We start from the raw sequence: 24,463 nt of genomic DNA on the forward strand, positions 1-24,463 counted from the left end.
CTAACAGAGCTGGGTCAGACATGGCTTTGTAAGTCAGGCAAAGATCGTCTCTAAGTAGACGATTTGCGACAGAGAATAGCTGGAGTCTTTTGAGTCTGTCTGTGTAGGACATGTGTTTAATTCCTAGGATCCTCTTCATGAGGTACTTCTGTGGCCTCTCCAACTGTTGCAGGTGTCTGGTGAGGTACATGTCAAATGGGGCATTATACTCGATTATTGATCTAATAAGGGAAGAGTAGAGAGAGATGATGACTTTTTTCTTCCTGGATGCAAAACCCTTGGTAATGACGTGCTGTATAGAAGGACTTTCTGACCACAGTGGCAGTGTGGTGGTCAAAGGTGAGGTTACTGTCAACCTCTGTCCCCAGATCTCTTATAACACCTTCAATGTTCAGTGGGCTCCCATCAATGTGGTAATTAGTGGGAACTGAGGTTTTACCAAAGGGGTTGATAACACATTTTTTGGCATTAAACTTAAGGCCATGGTTTTGACACCAGTCATTGGTCTCAGTGAGGTCTTTCTGTAGGATGTCTACATCACTTGAGTTAATAATGACTTCCAGCTTGCAGTTGTCTGCGAACTTGGTCAGCCAGAGTCCGTTTGTGTTGGTCTTGACTTCTGAGAAGTTGATGCCGAACAGGAGAAGGACCCAGGACCGATCCCTGTGGGACTCCACTCATGACTGGTTGGCAGTCTGACTTGAGTCTACTTTCACACTGTGTGTTCTATCTGTGAGCCAATTTGCAACCCACCTAGTGATATGCTTGGTTCCTCCAGTTTCAGTGATGACCAGAGATCACAAGGTTTAAAAAAGAATTGTGCACATCCTTTCCTCTCCTCAGAGGTTTTCTACTAGAAAGGTGCAGGGTAGTAAAATTGATTTTCTGTCTGGGCTGTTTCGAAGTGGCTTAGATCCTCTCTCAACCCATCTAGATGGCAATATTAGATTTTCTACCTGGTCTTTTTCACTGTGATTCTAGCCATTCCACCAACAAGGTCCAAATGGTTGACATCTCAAGCTTTTATGTGTGTCATGGCCAGCAAACAGTTGCTTCTCTAAGACTGTTCAATGCATTTTTGAAGGGTACCTTTTTGCTCAGACCTCTGGTAAGAAATCCCAATCATCTTTGGGATTTGCCTGTTCTACTCGAAGCTTGGCCCTGGTCCATTTTTTGACCATCTCCCTCTGTAGATTTAAAGTTTATGTCATGGAAAACACTTTTCCTGGTGGCAGTAACTTCAACCAGAAGAATTTCAGAACTTTGTTTTGTCCTGCATACCTGCTTACCTTATTTTCATCAAAGACCAGAGTTTCCTTGTGGACAAACCCTTCCTTCCTATAAGTGGTCTCTGAGTCTAATTTGAGCCAATTGATTCAGTTACCAGTTATCTTTCTGAATTTCAGTAACAAAGGTAAATAAATGCTTCATTGTTTAGACCTCCATCACTAGTTCAGATTCTGATTAGACAGGACTAAACACATCAGAAAATCAGGTCAGCTGTTTGTGTCTTTTTTCTAAAGCTAAGCTTGGAAAATTAGTCTCCAAAGTGACTTTGTCCAGATGTCTTTCTAACTACATACACTTTATTTATACCATGAAAGGTTGAGCTGTTCCTGTTAAGCTAATATCCCACTTCGAATCCATGCATTTGGTCGCACGACCATCTTGTGAACTTCGGGTTTTCTGAACCTAAATGTCGAATTTCTAAGTGTCGAACGGTCGGAATGTCGTACAAAATTCCAAATTCGACATTCCCGACCGCCCTACCACCTAAACCATGGGTCAAAAAGGGGGGGGGGGTGTTTTGCGGTTTGACGTAATTGCATTCGCAATTATGTGAAGTCACTGCACTGCTTTCGAACATTTTCCAGTCGGCCATCCACCGGCCGACCAAATGCATGCATACCATCCCACTCTTATAGGGTGGTAGCTTACTTCAGCAGCATTCTTCAGCCATGCTTCTCTGGATGATATTTCTGCAGTGGCTTCCTGGACTAACACTCACACCTTTGTCTCCTATTATAAACTTCACATACATTCTAGATCCAGGACCTGTGTTGGCTTCTCCATCTTGCAGAATATTCTCACCTAATACCACCCAGCTGTATGACTGGGATCTCTGTCCTACAGATTGATATGGATGGAAAAGACAACATCAGATAGGAAACCTATGTACCTAACTTAATGGTAGATCCATCTGATACCTCCCAACTGTACGACTGAGACTCTGTCCTTTAGATTGACATGGTTGGGAAAGACAGCATTGGAGAGGAAAGTTATATCCTTAACTTAATGCTAGATCTGTGTTGTCTTCTTCACCCATCGAACCATCCTTTCCCTCCTTCCCCTTTCCAAATTGTCATTGCTATTTCTGGCTCCTGGCAGACCTTGCAGATTAGTTAAAAGTCTTTTGTGAGACCCTCTGGTCTAATCCTTGGTTTCCATTAGGGGATTCTGTTGGTGCAGATCAGTTATAAGGCAGACTTACTCTAAGGAGGTTTTGGTGCACTTGGCTTTATGGGGTAGGGGTGGAGCTTCAGAGCTGGAGAGTCTGAGATGCCAGCCTTTGGTCAGATAACCCCACTGGGTATGACAGAAGACAACATGGATCTAGCATTATGGTAAGTACATAGCCTAGTACCAACCTATGAAAAGTTATCGGCCCTAGGGCTTATACAAGCCTAGCCATAACAATTCCCTGGCTATTTCTTCTCAGAATATTTATTTCCCTGGTCCCCTGACTAGCAGGGCGAGTGACATGATCCCAGGCTGAATTTCCTATCTCCCATCCAATTGTCAAGGTTCCTTTTGAAGAGGGCCAAAGAGGTGCTCAGCATGACATGTATGGGCAGTCAGTTCCAGACTATGGGGAATCTCTGGGTCAGGAACCTATCACTCCAGCATGTTTTGTTCATTGTGATGACCAGGTTTAGATCCCTGGAGCGTGTGGCTCTGAGGGATTGGGATTTATTTTAAGTGTAGCATGTCCAACAGCACTTGGTTTGACTTGGCCTTGTATGTTAAGCAAGATGCTCTCCTCCAAAAAAAGGAAGCCAATCTGGTGGTCCCCTGCCATAAACAAACTTTACAGCAAAAGGAAAAAAAAACTGTTGCAGAAAAGAGGAAAATCCCAGGATGCAAAAAACTCCCTTACCAGCCTCAGTAAGAATCTGAAATCCCTCATAAAATCTTCCAAAGCTAGTTACGAAAATAAAATTGCCATTGAGTGTTATTTTTTATAATGGGTTATTAAGTTATTCTATGACCTTATTTCTTTTGTTAACAGGGATGCCTGCGGAAATTCTAAGGATTACATTTACTATCCTTGGAATAGCATAAGAGAAGATTTGAATGAAGGGCAATATATATTGAGTTGAGGTTATGCTGCCTTGAAGTATTCCTCCTTTAATGTACGGCGGTCTCGATTTTAGTGTGTGTGTGTGTGTGTGTGTGTGTGTGTGTGTGTGTGTGTGTGTAGCATGTATGCTGTGGTTGCAAGTGGGTGCAGCCTGTTGGGGGGGGGGGGGCTTTAAAAGCATAAAAGTAAGTTTTGAATTTTACTCCTGATTCATTTTTTTTCTGGGTTTGGGGATCTGTGGTCTCAGATGACATAATTCTGATAGGGAGATATTTGCAGTCCCTAGGATAGACCGGTGTAAGAAGAAGAATGTAGTGGTATTTATGTTTAATGGGCTAATGTAAAACGAAATACATGGAGTATGTAGGAATATGAGTAACTAAAGGAGAAGAAAAATGGATTGTATAGACGTGTTAGACTTCATATGAGCTTTGAGGGTAGAAGAACACTTTGCAGAAGTCTGATATGGGTGTGTGTAGATTGTGTGAACACTGACAGACAAGTGTCTCAGCATGAAGACAGATGTGAGTTCAGGCAGTTGTGAGAATGATAGAAAAAGAATACGAGACTGGTCATTGTTGGAAGACAGTAATACCATGTGTCAGCTTGGAGCAGTTTTAGTTTAGAGTAATGTTAATGTAGCTGGCATTACTTTGTGAAAGGTGTCTCAATAAGAAAGAGTGGTAGAGCCTGATTATTAGGTGTTCAAACTGGATATACTGCAAAATGGTGGTGTAGGGCAGTAGTAATGTATATGGAAGAGCTTTTCGAAGTATGAATTTGTTGAAGAGAATGAGTTGGTTATGTTTTAAGAGATATTTTGAAAGTGTAGGATATACTGGAAAGGAAGTGTAATGATTAAGAGTAGTATACAAGGTTTCAACTGCATACTAGGATGAAGTTGTGAGGGACAAGGATTTATTTAAAAATTTTTAGTGGTGAAGGCATGTTGCTGTGGTGATGTTTTTAATGTATCTGTGGTAGTTTGTTGTGTAAAGTCATTGATGAGTTGAGAGAAGCATCTGGTAGAAAGAGTGACTACTTTGAGCATGAAGCACTGGTAAGAGGGAAGATATTACAAGTTAATTCTAATTAATTTTCAAAAAGTTCTGAATGTAATGTGGAAGAACTGTTTGGGGACATTTACAGTTTGGGTGTGGTTTAAGGTAACATTTTGTAGGTGGTGGCTTGAAATGAAAACGTGTTTGGATTTTATGAAGGTAGATTTTGGGGAACTGAGGATATAAATGCTAGTTGAGATGGAATGCGGTAAATAGTTTTGAAGATTCGTGATAGTACATCAGAAGAGTGCTGCATGAAATGGGAATTTGTTTTATAAAAAAAAAAAAGGACAAAGATGAGTAGAAGGAAGTGGTTCCTATCATGATGAGCTGTGTGATCAGAAATGTTATTTGAGGAAAAAGTAGGTGCATAAGATTACAGGTAAGGGAAATTAAATGTAAAGTTAGAAATATAGGAGGGACATGCATGTTGTAAACTGACCAGTAATACAGACTAAGACAGAAAAGAAACAGCAAATGGTTTTGTCGGAAGATAGAAAAGAGTGAAATTGACAAACATGGAATGCGCGCTACCTAAGAATGGTGCAGGGAAAATGTGTGAAAAAGAGCAGCTTGTGATTCCTAGAAAGCCTGTGTAGCAGGCCTGCAGAACAGGTTTATTTATTTGTATAATATTTGTTTATCTGGGAAGTCTGACTTGGAACAAAGCCAATTTTCAGAGGAGAAACACACCAGATGCATGGCTTTTGTATGTGGAGGAAACTGGAGCACCCGGAGAAAACCCACACGAATGCAGGGAGGGACATGCAGGCTCCCCAGCCAATAATCAAACTAGTGACTGTATTCCTCAGCATCAAAGCGGGCAACTGGCATGATATAATATGTCAGTGAGCTGCAGAGCTTTTTTATCAGAGGTAACAGAATTCAGAGTCGAATATAATTTGCGCCAAAACTTTGTTGCTGTGGACGGAGAATTGTGAATGTCAGTAGTGCTTTAAGTGGTAGTGTTCTGTACACGAGAAACTATAGTAGTTGCAATTTCTCTCTCTCTGTGTCAAATGTGTGTGTGAAATTTTTGTGTACAGAAACACAGGTGTGCGTGTGTGTGCGAGAGTGTGAAATTTGTGTGTACAGAGACAAAGGGGTGTGTGTGTGTGTGTGTGTGTGTGTGTGTGTGTGTGTGTGTGTGTGAGTGTGTGTGTATACACACACATATATTTATCTATCTATATATATATATATATATATATATATATATATATATATATTTATTTATCTATATATATATATATATATATATATATATGAGCAAGTGCCAAAAACATAGCACGCCAGATTGTTATTGTATACCCCGTAAAGTGCTGTTGTTGCTGTGTTGCAGCAGCAGCATAACTGCACTGACATGCAAACTAATTGTGTAGCCTGTAATGTGACAACTCTCATTACTTTTGTGACATTCATAAAGAAAGTCCAGGTGAGATTCAGATGAGGTCTAAGATTAAGGAATGATAATGAGGAGAACAGAGTTGTGAAACTTATGAATTTCTCAGCAGTGTTTTGTTAAAAATGTAATAGAAATTGCTGTTTGTGGCTGCGTTAATAACATAGATTGAAATCTGAGAAATTAAATTTGGGCTGCAGAAACCTACTAGTCAACTAAATTTGTTTCTCCTAAAATCTTTTCAGTCATTTTTGCAACACTAATCAAGCTTTTATTGTATCCTTTTTTCTGTGTTCTTGCTTCAGAAATTTACATTCTCATTTTCTTACAGTTAAAGTAGAAGAGGCAGTTTCTTTGGAAATGGAAAATTCCATAATCGATAAGGAAGACAATTGCTATGACAGCACAGAAGCGGCATTCAGTGATGATGAGGAAGAGCTGAATAATAAAGGTAAGATTTGGAGCTTTTGATCAAGCTGAATCTAGGTACATTTATATTTCTAATTTGATGGTACTTTTGAAAGTGTTCATATATGCATCATAGCTTTTCATGGTTTTAATTTGACACTACTGAAATTGCTGTCACCCCTCTTCTTTGCTTTCTGTGGGTCTCCTACTACAATTGAATAGCGGTAAAAAGTTTAAAGATGCAGAGGGCATGAATCTGTTTTACGGTGGCTTTTGCAGGTATGATTGGAAGCATTGCCTCAGCTTCCTGGTGTTATACAGTTGTGGTATATCTGCTGCTGGATCCCACTTTGGATGTGAGCTGTATTAGAACTGCTCCAGAAATGTTTTCTGCAGGACTTGAAAATATTTTGAATTCGTCTGCAGTAGTCAAAATGATTTATTTTCTAGCTCCATTTAATTTTTTTGCTGCTCTATATATGTTTGAAACCACTGAAAATGATAACTTTTTAAAATGTCTTTGTTAAGTCACATTTTTAGTTTCACGTACATTAATAGGAAAGAAAAGAAGCCATTGTAACGTTTTTCATTATTTTAATGCAGTACAGCCAGTGTTGTGTATTTTCATCCGATTCAACTTATGAGTTGTCTGATACGACAGGATCTGACCTCTGTACCGATTTTGAAGCTTCCATGGTTACAGAGCTCTGATTCCTCCCCTACCAATAATTCCCTGAATTCCACCCTAGTGTCTCTGATTTCGCTTGCCACTGAAGAATTCAGATGTGTTTCTAGGGCTCTCTCTTGTTATTATATCCATTGACGAAAATTCATTACTTGTCCTCCATCTACCGAGAGAGATCACTATTTTTTATAGTTAAAGGTTTTTCTGTTAGAATAGAATTTGTTGTGTGTTTCAGTAGTTTATAGTTACATTGTTTTAGTATAAGGTTTAGTGTTAGTTTCTAGATGTAGTTCATAGTTGTTTGACATAGAGGTTGTTTTTTAGTTTATATTCTTAGGTGCTTAGTTCTTCTAGCGTGCGTGTCTGTTTCTAGTCTAGGACTTGTTATTTTTGTTGTTAAGCTTCAGTCCTTCCTTTTGTTTATGGTAACATTTTGTGGAAGGTGGCGTGAAATAAAAACTTTAAATGGCAGACTTGCAAGGGTTCAGAAAATGTTCTTAGTCTGGGTATAAGCTCTCCCCTCAAGAACTCCACACTGTGTATGTTTATAGTTTGGGTGCTGCCCATTTAGATAGGGACTGCCAGTTGTGTGCCTCTTTAGCAGTAGGGTATTACAAACTAAGTGCGGGAAACTAATTGTTAAGGACTTCTCCCACCACAGACACTGTCTTCTTTAGCAGGATCTTCCTCTTTTTCCTGTCCAGCCAAGAAGCCAGACAGGTCCAAGTCCAGGGGAATGTCCCAAGAAAAAAGAAAGAAAAACAAAAGGAAATAGGAAAGGGTAAGAATCAGTAAGGGATACCAGACAAAGTCACCTTCTGGTGTACCTAAGAAGCTTTCTCTGGACTCGGCACTGCTGGTTGGGCCTGAACCAAAATGCATCCATAGGTCCTGCATGTCATCAACCCTGGTTCTCGCTAGAATGGATGAGCCCGAGATTGTATTCTGCAATCCTTCAGGAAAGAAGGTATTCCAGGCCATCATCTGTGGCCTCTTCTGCTCTCATCTCAGAGCCTAAAAGAACATGATGTGGACAGGATGATGAAAAAATTTCAGAGGACTCCAGTCTAGTTTGGCGGGGTTCATTCAGTACAGTCCCTTAAAAACATACCGACTATTAAACACTCTGCTCATCTTTCCCATTCTGGTCCATCCTTTGTTTCTGGATCCAGCTGACTCTGGAGCACCTTTGTCAGAGCCGAGAGTACAATGTACCTCAACACTGGCAGCTTCTCTTTTTCTTTTGACTCCAGTATGCTTGGATGAAAAAGAGACTTGGAGCTGAAACGTCAGTGATGGGTTCCGAGAGATCATTTCACCAAGATTTTCAGAACCATCCCTCCCCGTCATGGCATTGGCATTAGACAGTTCAGGCCCTAGATCAGCTTCAGGGCTGGAAGCTCATCAGTGCTGAGGGGTTCTCTTTAATCTTCGGATTGTGGAAGACCATCTGTTTTGACAGCAGCTTGGGCCTTTGAGGCTTTTGAAAGGGTCTTGGCCATGCCCAAAGAGAAGGTGTTTTCATCCAGTTTGGGTCCAACAAATCCCCAGCTAGATCCTGCTTCTTTCTTGTCATCCTGCCAGGCAGAGACAAATCGACACCACAGGCTTCTGAAACCACATGCTGCGTTAGCTCCCAGTCCTATTCTGAACCTCAGACCTCCCAACAGAACCAGTTCATAAGAAACAGCCTTGCAAATGCAAGTACATGGACTCTTCTCTTGATCCTTTCACAGGGGATACTGATTTGTATGAAGTTGAGTGGTACCCCAGTCCCCCTCGGAAGACATCACCTTTGGTGAAATCCTTGAATTCATGAAACAGAGAGGTGTTGGTCCACAGATGATCCCTCACCAGTTGAATCTGTTTTTCTGGAAATCTTTTGTTCTGGCCGAATATCAGCCTGGGTGGTACCACCTATTGATCCCCACAATTACCTCATGGCGCAGCAGGCATAGAAGAACCCTAGGTATGGTGGACTCAATACACAAAAAAAGGGTTAGGATTTTAGCTGCTCCAAAGGACAGGAAACATTGGAGCAGGGTCCATCAGTGGATGCTTTTGTTGTTGCAACGGCCACCAAAAAGAAATTATCTTAGGACAGTTCCTCTGCTCATCCCCCTAACAGGGAGTCTAGGACATTGGGCAGATTTGGGAAACAGACTTGTGCCTCAGTGACCTTTTCACTTAGATCACTGAATAACTTGGCCCATATTACCAGATTCCAGAGAGACTTGACTAAGAAACTGCCCAAGTCTGTCCAGAGTATTGCTTGTGGATGTTCAGAAGAAACTGGAACCCCAGGTCTGTAGTCAGCTTCTAATGTGGACATACACCTGCTTTCTAATGCAGCTGATGGCTCAGTTAGAGCTGCAGGCAAAGGTCTTGCCATATGACAACATGCCTGGATGCATCTTTGTGATTTCGTCAAAGGCTTTAAGGCATCTTTTATCAATGCCCCATATGGTGGCTCCACACTTCTTGGACTTAAAATTAATGATGCGCTGATCAGGAGCCAGCAGGATTTCAAGACTCTTGTCTACAGTGGAAATCTGATTTTTCCACAACCCCCACCCCAACATCCTCTAGGAATCAGAGGGCTGTTAAAAAGATGTCAGAGTTCTAATGTTGACTCTTCTGGTGATAGACCCTGTGGATGTCATCCAAGAGGCAGTGGTGGACCACTTAATTGGGGCTTCTGTGGTCCTTTACTGATAAGCCCTATCAGTAGCCCTGAGGGGTTTTCCAGCTGCTGGATTCTGGAGGCAGTTGGGGGGATCTTATCCTTGCACCCTCAAGACTGGCAAAGCAGAACAAAAAATTGGTGGGTGCTAAAGATAATTTTCACAGGCTATTCTATTCCCTTTTCTCTTCCTCCTATGAGGACATTCCACCCAGTCATTGGGAACCAGCTGCAGCAGAAATTTCCAAGCTGCTAGAAAAACGTTATCCAACCAGTTCCCTGAGACCAGTTAAAATCCAGAGTCTACTCAAAGTTCTTTTTTTGAGTACCTCAGAAATAAGTGCAGCAGTTACTTTGCCCTGATCCTAACACAGGGTCGATCACCAAGGGATGGTCTGGTCCACAGTTGACCCCCCCAGGCCATCTTTATGCCTTTGCTTCATAATCCAGTCAGGAGCAAATTAATTCAGAAAGCCATACAGTGCAAGGCCAAAGTAATCCTCATTGCCCCCTTCTGGCTCTGGCAAACACGGTTCTCCTTCCTATGACCTCCACTACTACATTCCCATTGGATGCTATATCAGTATTGAAATCTTTTACACACCCGCCCAGATTGCCTCCTGTACCATGAAGCTAACTGTTCGATTTCTCCTGTTCTAACCATAGGAAGAGATGTCAGGCTTCTCAGTGCTGTTGTTAAGATTATATCACCTTCCCAGAAAACAGGTAAAAAAAAGGTGTATCACAGCAAATCAAAAAGATTTTCTATTCGGGCTGTGACCAAAGGTTTGGACTCATTTTCTGCACCCATCCATCTTGGAATTCTTGTCTGAACATATTCACAAAGGCTCTATTTTAGTCCATCATAAAGGTTCAAATGGCAGCAGTTTTTCATATTGGCCACCGTGACACTTCATAGCTTCTTTCAAGATCTCTAGAGCCTTTTTGAGTGGGACATTTCTTTTATGTTCTCTCAATAGAGACCTGGTTTTACCATCATGCTCTGTGCTCTGACACAACCCTCCTTTGAACCTGCGGCCACGGTGGACATTAAATATCTAACTTGGAAAACAGTTTTTCTAGTGGAAGTCATGTCGGTCACATGGATTTCAGAATTACAGGCACTCTTGTGCAAATCTCCGTATTTGATTTTTCCCTAAGGACGGTGTTTCTTTCAGAACTAATGCATCTTTCCTTCTTAAGGTGGCATCTGAGACAAACTTGAATTTGTCTGTACATTTACCAGTATTTTTTCCCCAGATCCTCAAACAAAGGAGAATGCACCTTGCTCATGCTAGATGTTCATTGTCAACTCAGGTTTTCCATCATTGTACAAAACAATTCAGGAAATCTGATCAACTAATTTATTGCTTTCTCAAAACCAAAACTTGGTAGAACTTTTGCCAAAGTTACACTTTCACACTGGTTGTTGGACTACATTTCCTTTGTCTATAACAAGAAGTGTTTGTTTGTACAATCAATCTGAAAGCTCTTTCAACAATAGCAACCTCAGTGGTATTTTCAGAGAGTTCTCATTGATGACATTTGTGTAGCAGCAACTTGGCCCACAGTTCATACCTGTGTGTCTCATCATAAACTGGATGTACAGTCCATACCACACTCTTCCTTTAGTTCTACCATCCTCAGGATTGTCCTTCCTTGATACCACCCAGAAAGGCAGATTGGAAATCTGCCCCATATGTTGAATCAGACAAAAATAGACAACATTTAATACAAAAGTTACGTACCTACCATAAAGATAGATAACGTGTTATCTGATTTTTCATCTGGTTCAACTCCCTCCTGCCCCCATACCAAACAGAGACATACTGCTTTGAGATGACCGGGTGGTTGCTACTGTACACTGTCTCTGTGAACAGTCCTTTCTGACTGTCTCCCCTGACTGCTTCTCTGTTTTTGGTTTCTGTCTTCTAATGTATGGTAATAATTATCTTGTTTGTACTGTAGGTGGCAAACTTAATATGAGGTGCTAGGTTGTACTTTGGTGAATTATGGGTAATGGAGGAGTCAGAGCCCTGTACCTGTGGAAGCTTCAAAATTAGTACCAAGGTCTGATCCACTGAAGTGCTGAACCAGATGAAAATTGGACAACATGGATCTATTGTTATAGTAAGTAGATAACATTTATGTGTGTATGTAACTATTGTCGTTCACTTCAACATTACATTTGCTCAAGTCCTGCCTTCCTTTAAACTTTAGTCCTCTTCCTGAAAATTATTCTACATGTATTTTTCCCACGAATCCCATTTATTAATATATAATTTGCTGCATCCCTTTTTACAGATCCCAGTTCTTGTTCTTTGGTATATACATACATATTCAGTATTTTAATTGCAGTTGTTTTAGAAAAAGATTAATTTCCTTGGTTACAACCATTTGCACCCTTAGCATTTCTAGCAAAGTACTCTGTAGGGAATTTGTAAAATCATTACATACCAAAAAACATATGTTCCCCATTAATCTCTTTCCCATCGTACATTCAGTATTTGCAGGCTATATGAGGAAAAGTTTTCTGAGGTCTACTTATAGTATAAACATGTCTGTGCAGACACATCCAAGCAAAACTCCCAAACCTTCTGGATTTCTTGCATACTTGAGAGCCATACTGTGCTAGTTCCTTTTTAAATTGCTTTCTAGTCTCTTTCCCAGTCTTTTCTAAGAATCTCTGATTTATTCTTATAATTATCATGCATTATATTATATGGTCTGCTAATTATTCATTTTAACAGCAGCTTTTATTCTAGACTCAACTAAACTAATCTACCAGAGCTGGTCATTCACTTAGTACTCCTATATCCCTTTCTGTTTGACTGTACTGTTGTTATCACTTGCTGGTATAGAAGGCAGTCTGTAACCCGAAGTCCAAATATGCTTGGCTTCTTGCATTCATTCATTTATTTATTTTACTTAATTATTACAGTTTTGACTCAACTAAACTAATCTACCAGAGCTGGTCATTCACTTAGTACTCCTATATCCCTTTCTGTTTGACTGTACTGTTGTTATCACTTGCTGGTATAGAAGGCAGTCTGTAACCCGAAGTCCAAATATGCTTGGCTTCTTGCATTCATTCATTTATTTATTTTACTTAATTATTACAGTTTTATGACTGGGTGGGTGGGTGAGCTGGTCAAATGACACTTTTAAGTGACAACCAGGGCTGGATCATTTCCCTTTTAATTTACAATATATTAGAGTTAAATGCCCAACAATTATAGTAGCATATAATGCTACCAAAATTCAGAAGTACAGTAGAGTTAAATGGCTAGTATTTACAAGGCACAAACACAAAGTTCAGTCGGTATTTATACCTGTAACCAACAAGACTTAAGTTTTATGAACTTATGTTTGTAAAGTAAAACAAAAGCATAAAAGTTCAACAGTACATAGGTGTTATGTGTCCAACATTTACAAAAGCAGAAAACAGTCGGCCAGAATTATTATTTTTTGATTGCAGCAGTTTCCAAATTATAAGCAGAGCAATGGGTGATAATAGCAAACGGGACAGAAAGAAAATAAGAGATTGTCTCTTAGTTTTCCGATGCATTGTTTTTAACCATCGTCTCTGAAGCAGCTGCAAGAGGATTCAGATAGGAAATGTTGTTTAAATCTTGGTATGTGAAGTAAGTGAGGGAATGGTCAAGGATAAACCTTGGGTATTTTTGTTCAGAAATACTGGTAATAATATTACCATTAAGGTCAGGTGCAAAAAGGAAAAATATTGGGTGTTTTCTTAGAGGATGAGAAGATGATTACACTATCTTTTCTTGTGGATTTATTAGGAGCCTGTTGGAATCGAGCCAGTTGCAGAAGGCTTTGTTGGAGTTTGCTTTGTAATTCAGAATCTTTATAACTGGACTGCAAAACAAGTGTATTGTCTGCATATGTAACTAGTTTGAGATTAGGCATCCCAATTGGAAGGTCACTGATAAAGTGGTCCTAGAACAAAGCCTTGTGGGACTTCGATGTTTATGAGGCTGATTACAGAGAAAAAGTTATTGTTGCATACATGGAATGACCTAGTTTGTAGTTGGCTCTAAAACCAGTGAATAGTGTTATTGCCAAAGATGGATTTAGCTAGCTTATTAAGAAGGAACGTGTGTGTCTGTGTCTGTGTCTGTGTGTCTGTGTCTGTGTGTCTGTGTCTGTGTGTCTGTGTGTGTGTCTGTGTGTATCTGTGTCTGTGTCTGTGTGTATCTGTGTCTGTGTGTATCTGTGCCTGTGTGTGTGTGTGTGTGTGTGTGTGTGTGTGTGTGTGTGTGTGTTTTTCAGTTTCAAAGGCTCTGGTCCTATCTATCAAAAGACTGTCTCAGGTGTTCCCTTCATGTATCTTACAAGTAATGGAATCTTTAGCCAGTATGGGGGCTGTGAAGGTTCTGAGATAGAAAATTATGTTGCAAATCACACTGCATTACCTCTCCCTTTCTAATTATTCGCTCCCAGTACTTTAATTTTCTACAGTAAATTCCAGACCCCTCTTGCCTATTTTCTACCCTTACTTACAGTAATCCCTATTTCTAAAGGCTTGTTTCTCCATTCCTATGTTTGCTTCTTTTTGAGTGCAGTATTTTGTATAGTTGTAATTCTTCTTAAGGACCTATATCCAAAATCATACTCTTAACCCCTTTCCATTTCATCATCATTCCTTTACACTTCAATTTATAATTTTCTGTTTGTTATGTATGTGAGCCTTAACTATGTAGTTATAAAACATCCCTTCAAATTAGGTAACTGTTAACCACCTAGCTCTAGGGGAAGAATGTAAAGATGTACTTTTTCATTAGACATCTTATATGTAAAGGTGTACTATCCAGGTCCAGGGATGTAATCATTCCACTGTACTCAATATGCTGATCATTGAGTGTAATATAGCAATAACCCACGCCTGGGTGTGGGTAATGCTGGATTTACCCACGGTTGGTGTGGTTTGGTCACGAGGGCGAAGCCCGAGTGGCCAAACAAAGCCAACCGTGGGTAAATCCAGCATTACCCACTCCCAGAAGTGGGTTATTGCTATTATACAATGACATTATTTAAGAAAAAAGATAATTACTTTTCTTAAATAATGGCATTGTATAATGCCTCCTTGCTGCCCTTCTGCAGCTGTCTGGTATTCTGCGGCAGTTCTGATGTACTGCGCATGCGTATGCCTACGCAGTACATCAGAGCTGTGGGCAAAAGCAACGGAGAAAGCAAGATCTCCGTTGCTTTTTACAAACTGTCTCGCTATGTTAAAGGAGTTTGACATAGCGAGACAGCTTTAAAAAAAGCAACAGAGAATCTCCGTTGCTTTTTTTAAAGCCGTCTCGCTATGTTAAACTCGTTTAACATAGCGAGACAGTATGAAGCAACGGAGATCTTGCGTTCTCCGTTGCTTAAAAAAAGAGTTATAGAAATGGAAAAGTCCGGGCGACCGGACCTTTTTTCCATTACTATAACTGATTTACAATGTGCACGCTGACCAATCAGCATGCACTTTTTTGAATATTAATGGGGGGTCATTGTATAATGCCTTTGTTTGCATGTACTAAAACGTGGGAACCTATGCAGACAACAAGCTGTCCTTTGATCTCAACATACTCACTGTTGTAAAGAAATCCCTTTTCATTACACAGCTTATATCTAAAGGTATGGCACCCAGGTCCAGGGATGTAATCATTCCACTGTACTCCATCTTAATTTTGCCGATCATTGGGTGCAATGCCCCTTTGATGGTGTACCTGTCCAAACACTTGTCACAACTGAAAAATCCATAATATATTCTTACTGAAAGAATTGGGGGCCTAAACCTTAAAAAACAAACAAACAAACAAAAAAAAAAAACGTGCAGACCTTCTAAAAGCCATATCCCTCTTCTGGGTGTCATACAGGCTGTTAAGAAGTGACCTCTGCCTTGCATATAGAGCTTCAGCAGACCCTATCCTTTCCGATCTATTGCATATTTGCAAATGAAGACCAAGTCCTCCCAGTCTCCTTGGCTTCATAAACATCTTCCTGCTTACCCTAGCCCCCCCCCCCCAAGTAAAATTCTTTAATAACTTTTGAATTATCTTACACCACTCTGTCTTTTTTTAAAATGTCTTTATTGAATTATCACTTGTGACATAGGCATATTTATATTTATGTAACTGTATTAACAAATTAACATTAACAAATGTTATACTTTACATATATTGCTATATATCATATAACTTAAGCAACATTACATAAATTATTCAGTTCCTGCCCCCCCCTTTTTTAAACAAGAAACATCTTTATTAAACCATCACTTAAGACATAAACAGTCATACATATATGTAAATGAAAACAAACCACACTAACACAATTCTAGTTGCAAGCATTTTACATCACAAACCATACTGGCACACTCTCAGTTGCAAACATTATATACCACTTATAATCTACCCATTCATTTTCAATCAGACATTACATAGCTGATTTAAGTCCTGCCTTCTTTTAAACCTAATTCGACCCCTGTATGTATTCCCATAATTCCCATTTTTCCCATGTAGTTTGCTACTACCCTTTTGTAAATATCTCAATTCCAGTTGTTTTATCTCCATTAACATATTCAGTACTTCTAACATAGTTGGTTTAAATTATGATTTCCATTTTCTAGTAATTGTTTTTTTGGCAGTCACCATCATTAGATACAGCAAGGCCTTACCATGTCTAGGAAATTCTGATTCTGTATCATAGCTCAGAAAAATCATCTCCCTCATCAGACCAGTCCACCCACCAAGCATCTCCAATAGTGCATACCGCAGGGAATCCTTAAAATCTGCCAACCCACTGCACTCCCAGAAAATATGTTCCCAAGTACCTCTTTCTTCCTTGTCACACCTCCAACATTGCTGTCTACCTGAGGAAAATTTTTCTGGAATCTACTTTGGGTATAAATATATCAATGTAAACATTTCCAAGCAAAAATTCTAAATCTTCTAGATTTTGTTGCATATTTGGGAGACATGTATATATCCTCCCATTGTTTCTTTGTGAATTGCTTATCCATTCTCACTTCCCAATCCTCTGTAACCTCCTGTGATTGAGTCTTATAGTTATCATGCAATATTTCATATGCTGTACTAATTATTCCTCTTTTAATGGCAGCTTCTTTTCTAAATTCTACTAAAAACTCTACCAATGCTGGTCTTTCGTTTAGGACCTCCTATTTCTTTACAGCACTCTGTCTTAGCAATTTGAGAAAGATGCCCTATGTAAAAATATAATAATTTAAGAGATAAGTATCATTTTAGTAGCCTGGATCCTATGAAAGAAGGTTAGATTTAATTTATTCCATTTCAGTATTTTATCTTTCAGGCACTTAAGCTGATGTTTGCACATCCTGTCCAGAATCCCTTGCATAGGGCATATCATAGTAATTTCCATGTATATAGCTTCCTTAACCACCTGTATTCCACTCACCTCCATAGTGCCCCCTACACGCCTCATGTAATGGGAACAGTAGGGTGTTTTTTGGTTTACTTGTAAGCCCGTGAATGAAGCAAACCTGGTTACTGTAGTAATTTCTTGTGGAATGCCCTCTTTAGGGTTGTTTAGCTATATCATGCCATCATCTGCAAAGTTCAATGATGTAATTAGAGTGTTGGAATTGTAGCTGAATAGCAAAATGTTGCATCTGTAATGGTTCTATTATCAAGATGAATAACAAAAGTGACAGGGGACTAGTTGCGTAGTCCTCACTGGAAAGCAAACTGTTCAGTACATACGCCATTAGTACTAACCACTGCTGTTAGAGATTGATAATAGCAGTTGAATCTTTTTAATAAATTCATCTGGCAGCACCCCTCTGACATCTTGCAATGAAATAAGTTTCCTAAGCACATTTCTGTCTTCTTCCATGACCCGTGAGAGGTTAATTCCAGAAATAAATTCAGCAACACCTTTCTTTTTGTAGTCTATTACCTGTTTATATGTCCCTGAAAGTTTGTCTCGCAACATCTGATTCATTTCAGTGAGGTCATATTTCCAATGCCACCCTTAACAGCACGCACAAAACTTTCCACTTCTTTTTTCTGTCATTCTTCTTGCCAAGATCTTGGTAGATGTAAAATTTCTTGCCCACACAAATAGTTTTATTCTTTCCCCATTTTCCTGTATACAGTCATAGTGTTGCACCTTATATTTTCCATGTCAAGTGCTTTTGTCTTTCCCCTGTGGAGGCCATTTTTACAACTCCCTATTTTTTATCATCTCTTCCTCTCCTTTGCACAAGCTTTTAACAAAGCTAATACATTTCCTGTATTCTTTTCCTTCCTCCAGCCTATCATAAATTGCTTTAAATCCCTCTTGAACTACTCGCATAAACTGCTAAACTCTAACCACTTTATAGAAATTGAAGGAAGTTTCAGCCCACCCCTTTAAAATCTCATCTCCCTTCTGATTCCCCATCCATCCCGCTCGTTTTCTAGGATAACCATGCTATGGTAAAAAAAAATTCCATTCATGTACATCAGTCTTTCTGCTCAGACCTGCTCTTGTTATCCAATAATCAAGTCTATTAGCAAAGAAGGTAAAATCTTGTTGTTTTAGACTACTAACCTTGCACACATCTGTTAACTCTTGTTCTGTCATGTAGTGTGTGCCGTATTTTGGGAAGCCGGTTCCTCCCTCCTGGAATTCTGGATCTGAAGTGACATTAAAATCTCTACCCAGTAAAATCAGGTTTGTTGCATCAGTTGCCTCCCTAACCATTTGAAACAATTGCTTCATCAGGTCTTTTTGGTGATCATTAGGGCCATAAAATTTCTCTATCATAATTATTCCTACATTCATCTGTATCGTTACCACCAGTCACCTTCTTGCTTTGTCTTTCTTGCAAAAAAAAACATCTCAACAGTTTGTGAACCAAAGTTAGCACTCCTCTCTCATATGAATTTTCGTACCTAGCCCTTCCTCACTCTTTCCATAATTTTAAAATTCTGTTCTCACCCCCCCCCCTTTTAATTTTGGTCTCCTGCAAAAGTACAATGTTTGCCTTAAGTCCCCTTGCTTCGCTCTTGTAGGGAGTGTCAAATCTTTTTGCATTCCATTCCATTTTCTAGCATTAACTGTGGTTTGCAATGTTTTAGTTTGGTCCCATTCATGTTGTAATTGCTTTGTGTTTAATCTTTATAATTTTTTGCAGCTCTCCCCTTGTTAGCAGTCTTATTATTTGATAATTCTGCACCAAGGAGATAAATTCAAAAAGCAGCAATACCATGTAGGTGCAACTGTTTGTAATATCAATGTATAAAAAGAGAATTATTGAATTATATTTTCCTACAACTTCTCTGTCTTGTGAGTTAATGCAGTAGATAACCTAACATTTATGTAATTATAGAACATTTATGTAATTACAGAACAGTAAAAGCACTTTGCCAGTAATTAATAGACTGGCTGATGACAACTGAAAAAAATTGTTCTAAACTGCTTGGGCTGGAATATTCAGCAGAACAATAACAAATTTGCATTTTTGCTTAAACAATGAACCCCTTTTCCCCCTCCTCTCTCCCCAACGTATCTCATTGTGACTAACACTTGCTGGTGTAATCTTTTCCAAACAACAAACAAAACGTTCCTTAGATAAATTCAAAAAAATAAATGTAAGGGAAGCAGTACAAGACCCATTGTTAGTTGTATTTCTAGTTACATGAGGTACAAACTGCCATTTTATGCCCCCCCCCCACATTTCTCAGTTCCATTGTGGTCTAACATCTCCTACCCACAGATGGGTGCCTGCAAGAAACAATAAATACCTATCTGAGTCTTTTCACCCCACTAATGTGGTGTTATTTCCTTCAGCCAAGGGTGATTTGTCTGTACTTATGATTGTTCCATTTGCATGATTTCTAGTAGTGGTGGATCTGGTGTGTAGAAGTTGTCGGCATCCTTCATTTCCATAGCTAATGGCTCAAACCTGTTTTGTGTGCGGCATCCTGTACCCTCTCTCATTTCCATCCTGTACTGCTCAACCCAAATCTCTTAGTGAGTAGGTCATCTGCCCCCAAGATCCCTGCCTTTTTTTACCACTAGTGATTTTGTCAAGGAATAGACCAGTTTTTTTCCTCTTCTTGTGAACCAGCATTGCTACTTCCTTATAGCTGAGAGAATTGTTTACACCTTTACCTGACCCTGACCAGGAAGTCACCCTGCCTAATGCAGCCTCTGCATCTGTTGGCATCAAGAAGATGTGCAATCCCATTCAATCAACTGAACTTCTGCAACTTTGCAAAGAACCTCAGTTGCACAGTTAAACACAAGTCCTTGCAGTGATGTAACACAGGCAGAATGGCTTTTTTCTTAAATAAAGTACTGTGCTGTAGTCTAGTCACTCTTACCTCTTATTCTCCCATAAAAGAAATCCTCCAGGCTCCTTACTCTTCTTAAAGATCCTCTTACACTCATAAGACACCTGCAGCAGCTGGAGAGACCTCAGAGGTTTCCCACCAAGAAAATTCAGGGCCTTTAACACATGACCTACATGGACAAACTGAAGGCCCTGTGACTGTACTCTGTATCTTACAGGCTGCTGAGAGATGACTTGTGCCTGGCCTACAGAGCAGTCTCAGACCATGCGCTAATGAAATGCACGCATCTGCAAGTAAAATAGGATAAGATTAACTTGTTCTGGAGATCCTAACCTAGCCTGTGACATTTACAGGACATGCTGGAGAGACAGATATGTCTGCCAGAGATTGTCACTCCTCTGGAACAAACTCCCAGTTCACATAAAATGGAGCTCCTCAATGAATTTAAGTGTAGCTTAGACAACTGAATGGGACACTGTAAATTTACCCTGGGGTGTCACCCATGTTACTCTTGGATAAGGGCAGTCATTGCTGATCATATACTTGTACTGCAAATATAGACCATGCAACTTGGTCAATAAGGAAACAAAGGTATAACGCGGATGGGCTTTTAAAAGCCATAGGGCCAATGGACTAGAAACCTACTACGAACCTTATAGTTCAGGCACTGGAAAATAAAATGCCTGGGTGTATACAGGGTTCTTACACAAAAAGTAATTGTATAGGCCTTTTCTATAGTAAATTTTTTGTTTTTTTGTTGTCACCCAAAACTTTTTTCATCTCTTTTATTATAAACTTTACTGGATCCTCACTTTCTAAACCCTCTGGCAGACTTATCAGTCTTTACTTGTTCCGCTTTTCATGGTTTTCAGTGTAGTCTTATCTTTCTCTCACCCCGAACAAGTGTTTGAATTTCCCAAATCTCTTATGAATGGGTAGCCATGATGTTCCTCAGTGATCCCATCTTGGTTTGTGACTGGGTGCCCACTTCCTTGATTGCTGCCAGCTTTTGCTCATGATTGCTTGAGACCTCCTTAATTTGTTGAATATTTTTCATAATTGCGTGCAACATTGTAGTTAATGTCTCCATGCTTGTCCTCAGCATCTTAATCTCCTTTGCTATTGCAAATGGGGTCTCTGCCACCTTTGTGTGGTAAGAGTATACTCTCACTTTCCTCATCCATGTTCTGTAAATAAAATATTGGAAGTTTGTGCCTTGTTTGTGTAAAAATGCTTTCAACTACCGATCAAAATATTTCACTGTATATGCTATTTATTCCCTTAAAGAGGTTATTCAAAGAAACAGTAAACATGACAAATAACCATGCCTATTACTCTGGGGGGCACTCACTTCAACTGCTTATCACTGTGCATTCCCTTGCACCCCCTTCATATCTTTGTTTCTTGTACAATAGCAACCACTTTATTTAGCCATTCTGTTGATTTTAAATGATTCTTGCTAACACTCAAGCATTCTGCTCAGTTTTATTCCTGTTGTATTTCACTGCCTAGGGTTGCTAGTACTTTTTGGGTTACCTGAGGTGCCAGCATTACACCGGGTTTTATTTGTATGCAATGTTCTCCTTGCAAACTTCTAAGACCTATGGGCAAGTCAGCCTAGTAATTTAGGATATTGTTGCTCTGGCTCTACACATTCTCTAAGATTTGATTTGTGGTTGGATAATTCATTCTGTAAACTTTGGAATCTTTCCTTTCATTCTGTAAAGTTATTTTCCTGTTCCTAGTTTCTTACCAGCCAAACAACTAAAATATCACATGATTTCCCCCAATTTTAAGAACTATGATTTGAAAAACTAATTTGTACTTTGTTATACTCCCACATCAACTGTTTTTGGCCAGCTGGTAATCCACTTGGCTAGAGTATGTTAAGAATGGGCACACAGCTTTCTGTTCAGTACCTTTGTGCTGCAGTACTTCAGAGTCACCTTGAGATAAAGTATTGCATTCTGCACCTGATCTTTGTTTAAATTCCACAATGTGCTTATTAATTCCCAACATTTCTGTCCATAAGTCTGACTAGCACTCTTGTACTTTGTCTCCAAGGCATTGTCAAATTTCTCAGCATCAACACTTTTCACTTCAGTGGTACAATCAAACAGCATATTTTAATATTTCTTTTTGACTGGGTGCACATTCTTTTGAGTATATTTGCTTCTCCATATGCCCTTCTTCGCAAAATGTTCCATCCAAGTGTGGATTCTGCAGGATTGAAAAAATACATAATACTGCTTCCTGTCTTGCTTATAACCACACTTTCTGCATAAGGGTTGAATTTCCATTACATGATCTTTTCTCTGGACTGCATTTTGTATTCGCATATGGTTAACTTGCATACATGTTACTTTGTAGCACGGACCCACTTTATTGCTCATTTTGACTGCCATTTTGTTTTACAAAGATCCTTTCTCATTTAGTTATTTTAACTGTGTAATACTAATTTCAGTTGCGCTGCACACACCCACAGAATTTGATAAGATGAGGTGTTTTCTTTTTAAATACAGCCCTTTATAGGTTCATACTTTTATAGACTTATATTAAGCAGTCAGTCCAGTAGAATGTTCTCACCTGAGCCAATACAGTTTCCACTACTTGCTGTCTTTGTCCATAATGGACTGAGGGGTCAGAGTAGAGATGAAGTCACAGATTCTGTCCACTTACTTTGGTTATTTTTTGAAGACCATGTGGGAACTGCCCCAGATAGGTACATGATATTGGCCTCTTGATAGAGGAATTTCTTTTGACTTGGAGATTGTACTTTTAGTAGTCAGCTGGACTAAATAAAGACCTTTCCTAATGGTAGGAGATGCATGAAGATCAAAGGAGAAATGTTCATCGTAGTCAGTGTTGCAGTACTAAGTCATGAATTCCTGCTGTGCAGAAACCTATGGCCAGCCCAAATACTAGAGTCTTTGACCATTCCCCAGCTAGCGGCCATCTGTTGCTGTCCGACATCAGGTTAGAAAAAGGGCATCAGCCAAAGTCATCATTTCTTTTTTGCCATGTAGTCCGATGCTCTGCAGTGTGTTGCTCAGCATCCTCAGTTGACTGGAATTACCAGAACAATAAGAAATCCTCACATAAGTATCATATTGGGGACATTCTCTTTTCCAACATTTTGTGAATGTACATTGTTAATGTTTAAGGCAGTTAACTGCACTTCTTGTGGGAAACAGATTCCCCATAAAGATTGTCACTCTTAATGCCTATTTTGCTTTGGACCACAGCACGTTTCCAACTTTCTGTTATGGGCTATATTTAATTCTAAGACTGTTAAACATAGGACTGGGTGCCTTCCAGTAGGGCAGGGCCTTCTCAGGCTAAGGCATCTACTGGTTCCCAGACTGTTGTCCCTAAGAACATAAGGATAATTAACTGAAGGACAAGGACATCAAAGACAGCAAGGATGACTGTATGTGTCTAGCCTTGGAACAAAAGACTGACGTAGATGAGGTGCCTTTGCATTTCTCTGGTCCAGCACCTGTTAGGCCCGAGTCTTCTGACACCTGTATGTAGGCTGCCATGACTCAGGCCTGCACCCCAAAGTCCGACACCAGCCAGATGTCTTGAGTCTAAAGCTGCTGAGCAGTCTACTACTCTCAATGCCTGAGGTTTTTTTTTTAAGAAAATTATTAATTTAACATATTTACAATATATACACAGAAAAGAAGAAATTCAACTTCACATATTGTTCTACAATGATAGGGATACATTGAATCATCAAGGTAATCTTATACAATTAACACATTAAGAATCTTGGTATTTTAATAGCAGCATTTCAAGGTTATCCCAACTACTAAAAGTCTTAGTGTGATTTATAGAGCTTATTCTGACCACATCTTTTTCAGTTTTACATAGTATTGCTATTAAATTTAAAAATTCTTTGAACATAAGAATTGATTTCGATTTCCAATTTTTTGTAGTAGTGACTGCCAACAGTGCCCAAAATATTTTTTGCTCTCTGGCTTTTGCAGATACAGGAAGTGGAACATTCATTAGTATTACTTATCTAGTAAAAGAAAAATTATCAGACCATAATCCCTTAAAACATGTTCATCTTATCCCAATATACATTTATTTTTTTCATAATCCATAAAGATGTGTACCCAGTTAGCTTTTACATCTTTACTGCATCTACAACTTACTGAAGAAGTAATTTTATTAACCTTGGAGATCTTATAGGGAATAACTAATATTCTGTGTATATGTCAACATAAAACAAAATTCTAGTATAAACTTGAAGTTTGACTAACTGATTTAAGTAACAAAGTTTTATTCTTACAGTTTGAGTCACTCAATCCACTACTATCTAAAAAGTTCCAGAATTTTCCATCAAAGTTATTATTATTTATAGTTAACTTGTATATCTTGGACAAGCTTTCTTTGTAGGTTAGTCTACTTTTGATAACCTTCATATATTCTTATAAAGGGGGAAGAGTGTTCTTTTCCTCTTCACTCATATCCACAGATTCATTTATTCTTTTTACTGATTGATAAGTAACTGGTTAGCAGAT

General features: G+C 39.2%; 1 protein-coding gene across 3 annotated transcripts in view; it reads left to right on the forward strand.

Moving 5' to 3' along the window:
* The window catches only part of INTS3 (integrator complex subunit 3), a 2,345,436-nt gene that overhangs the window by 961,574 nt on the left and 1,359,399 nt on the right, over window positions 1–24,463 (forward strand). For all 3 annotated transcript variants that reach the window (XM_044079970.1, XM_044079971.1, XM_044079972.1), the window contains one exon: window positions 6,156–6,275. In XM_044079970.1, the coding sequence (XP_043935905.1) occupies window positions 6,156–6,275 (120 nt within the window). The remainder of the gene's footprint in view (window positions 1–6,155; window positions 6,276–24,463) is intronic.

Source organism: Protopterus annectens, chromosome 8.part0, assembly GCF_019279795.1.
Source record: "Protopterus annectens isolate FY-2018-M chromosome 8.part0, PAN1.0, whole genome shotgun sequence".
NCBI lineage: Eukaryota > Metazoa > Chordata > Ceratodontiformes > Protopteridae > Protopterus > Protopterus annectens.